This window comes from Otolemur garnettii, unplaced genomic scaffold (genome assembly GCF_000181295.1).
Source record: "Otolemur garnettii isolate 467f Iridium unplaced genomic scaffold, OtoGar3 scaffold00109, whole genome shotgun sequence".
NCBI lineage: Eukaryota > Metazoa > Chordata > Mammalia > Primates > Galagidae > Otolemur > Otolemur garnettii.
Window position 1 is genome coordinate 6,521,873 of NW_003852504.1, and position 3,292 is coordinate 6,525,164.

Here is a 3,292-nt window from a genome sequence, read left to right on the forward strand (position 1 = left end):
GTTCTAAAACTAAAAAGAAATATGATCAAAACTAACTAGATTGAAGTCAGTTATTACTGTTGTCTGTTGTAGTGCCCCCAGCCCCTCCCCAACCTTTTATTCTATTCAAATGTTAGACCTAGTTTAGGTCATCTATTTGTGACATGGAAAATTCCAATTTTATGATTGTCTTTACCCGTTGTTGACCACAAGAGGGCGTCCAAGGAATATTTTCTAAGCATTGTTTCATTATCGTCTTGTGTATAATTTACCTAAAACTGATCTCAGATCAGCCCACCCTTCTTTAATTGTCTAAAATCACCTACCTTAATATTTTTATTAAGAACTCAATGAATTTAAAATAGTGTATATACCCAAATGAAAGGTTGTTGAAACAGCATAATATCAGTGTTATCATTCCAGAGTTTACTATCTAGTTTGAAGGGAAAACTTACCTCAACATTAGTAAAATCTGGCTGTCACTGCCATCTTAACCAAATGATCAATCATAGCATCACCAATAAATAACAGGGAGTTTGAAATTGTATGCTTCCTAAAGTATGCATGATCACCTGAAAAGCATCTTGACTAAGAAAATACAAGTTGAACCTGAAGCTAACCAAGCCCTTAGACCAGCGGTTCGCAACCTGTGGGTCGCAACCCCTGTTTAAAAATGAAAATACATTGTGGCATTAGGAAGGTTGAGAACCACTGCCTTAGGCCTTATTTCCAGTTTATAGGAAATACAGGGTGTGAGAAAAACAAGTAAAATAGTATAATGAGACAAATAGAGAATGTGCTACAGTTGGCAAACTATCTGATCACATTCAAAAAAGTTAATGACATGAGAAAAGTTGGAGGGACCAGTCTAGCTTAAGAGAGACATAGCCAACTACAGCACCAGAAAACAGTTGAATGACTCATGAAATGTATTCTAGTGAAAGCCAGGACACTAATGGTGAAAAGGCATTTGAAGGGGGTTCAGCGCCTATAGATCAGCCGCTAGAGCGCCAGCCACATACACCAGAACTGGCAGGTTTGAATCCAGCCTGGGCCAGCCAAACAACAATGACATCTACAACAACAACCAAAAAATAGCCAGGCGTTGTGGTGGGTGCCTGTAGTTCCAGCTACTTCGGAGAGAAAGGCAGGAGAATCACTTAAGCCCAAGAATTTGAGGTTGCTATAAGCTGTGACACCATGGCACTCTACCCAGGGCGACATAGTGACACTCTGTCTCAAAAAAAAGGCATTTGAGGGCAGCGCCTGTGGCTCAGTGAGTAGGGCACCAGCCCCATATACCGAGGGTGGTGGGTTCAAACCTGGCCCTGGCCAAATTGCAACAACAAAAAAAATAGCTGGGTGTTGTGGTGGGCGCCTGTAGTCCTAGCTACTCGGGAGGCTGAGGCAAGAGAATTGCCTAAGCCCAGGAGTTGGAGGTTGCTGTGAGCTGTGATGCCACAGCACTCTACTGAGGGCAATAAAGTGAGACTCTGTCTCTAACCCCCCCCCAAAAAAAAAGGCATTTGAAGGGTTTGAGTAAAATTATTTCATGAAATTTGAGTCAAGAGCAGCAGTATATTTATAGAATATATATTTCCTAAAATGAGATTTTGAATTATGTATATGAAACAAATGTATAGAATTTGACTATTTTGTCCATATACCTGAAAGTTGTTATTTTCAAGTTGGTCAAAAACTTTACTTTTAATCCCACTGAGCAAAATGAAGAACTGCCTTATGATAACTGTCATTCTAAACCAGAGTTTTTATTTCAGATGAACTTTTATCTTTAGAATAGTATATTTTTGTACATTGTAGATAGAAATAGACTTGTAACATTGTTTAAAGTGTGGATGAGTAAACCCATATTTTAAATGCGTACCAACCGCATCCCCTAGCAGTGGCATAAATGTATTCTCATTAACGATGACGATGATTTTGAGATTTTTGTCTTTCATCATTGTAGACTTTATTGTAAAAATCATAGTGGAAATGATGAAAGAGATGAAGAAGACGAGGAACGAGAGAGTAAAAGCCGGGGAAAAATAGAAATTGATCAGCAACAGCTAACTCAGCAGCAACTGAATGGAAACTAGGTATGAAAGTTAATTATATGGGATATGTTGTCAGAATACAGTACAAATTGAGAAAATACGTATTGAAGTAATGATACGCAGTATGATTTTTAGTCCTGTTATGTTAAATTAAAAGCATGTTATTAGAATCCTGAGGATTTTGTAGGCTTGCATAGTAGTTTTTTTTTTAAACTAGCTGATTTTGTATCGTATAAACAAGCTTTCCACTTTGTGAATAAATGTAGTCATAATGTCAAATCAATAAGATATTCTCACTCCTCAGTAACATTATTGATTGTGTTCCCCTCAAGCATCATATTTTACATTTTTTTATCATCTTTTAAACAGGTTCATGGGACAGACAGAGTTAGAAAACTGAGAATGAATAAGACATCCATAACTACTATTCTTTTTTCACTGTTTTCTAAAATCAAAAAGGGTTTGTAACTTTTTACTGCCCAACTATTAGATCTTTCATTGAACTGCTTAAAATGTCTTGTTTGTTTCATGAGCCTTCACTAGAAGGCTGTGTTTGCTATGTTGATATTACGTAGCTGTAGTTTGCAGTTTCTCAGAAGCAATTGAAACACTAGTTAACCCTGTGTATAGTGTCAACAGTTAAAACAGACATTGAAATGAAGTAAGCTATATTTCTGGACCGAACAAAGTTCTGCTGTCTAGAGTGTGGATTGATACTCAAGGGAAAGCATAAGCGAATTTTACTTTACAATGCAAACGTGCCACTAGTGGCAACACATGGTAAATTTGTGGATTTTTGTTTTCGCACTCAAGTAATGGAGGCTAGAAATGAAATGAACCTTCTTTTTATCTTGGCTTTGATAGCACATGCTAAAAATCTCTTCTAAGAAGTATGCTAAAGCTTTTTATTTGATTCCTGTTAAGGTTGTTCTCACTGACCAGCGCGGACTCAGCAACTGGTGATTATAAGCTATGAGCTTCAGTGCTTATGCCAAAATTCTCATGACAGTACACCTTTTCTCTTACCATGTCATACAAAGGGCTTTTGGCATAGTGATTAAACCCTTTGAAGTTTAAACTAACATATTTGATGAGAGCAAATTAAACCTCTTTAATATTTAAGGGGTTGCCGTTTGCTAAGGACTTTAGATACCATGTCCCTAACCTGTTGCTCTCAAGTGCCCTGTTGTATGGAACACTTCACATTTTGGCCCAAAGTATGTAAGGAGATCTCGTGTGCTGTAGGAGTAAAAAAA

General features: G+C 37.4%; 1 protein-coding gene across 2 annotated transcripts in view; it reads left to right on the forward strand.

Moving 5' to 3' along the window:
• PHF6 (PHD finger protein 6) overlaps nt 1-3,292 on the forward strand; it is a 49,694-nt gene that overhangs the window by 44,145 nt on the left and 2,257 nt on the right. Inside the window, exons 11-12 of one of the 2 annotated variants that reach the window (XM_023517370.1) lie at nt 1,949-2,078; nt 2,406-3,292. In XM_023517370.1, the coding sequence (XP_023373138.1) occupies nt 1,949-2,078 (130 nt within the window). In that variant the 3' untranslated portion in view covers nt 2,406-3,292. The remainder of the gene's footprint in view (nt 1-1,948; nt 2,079-2,405) is intronic. The other variant, XM_023517371.1, reaches the window with a different exon arrangement.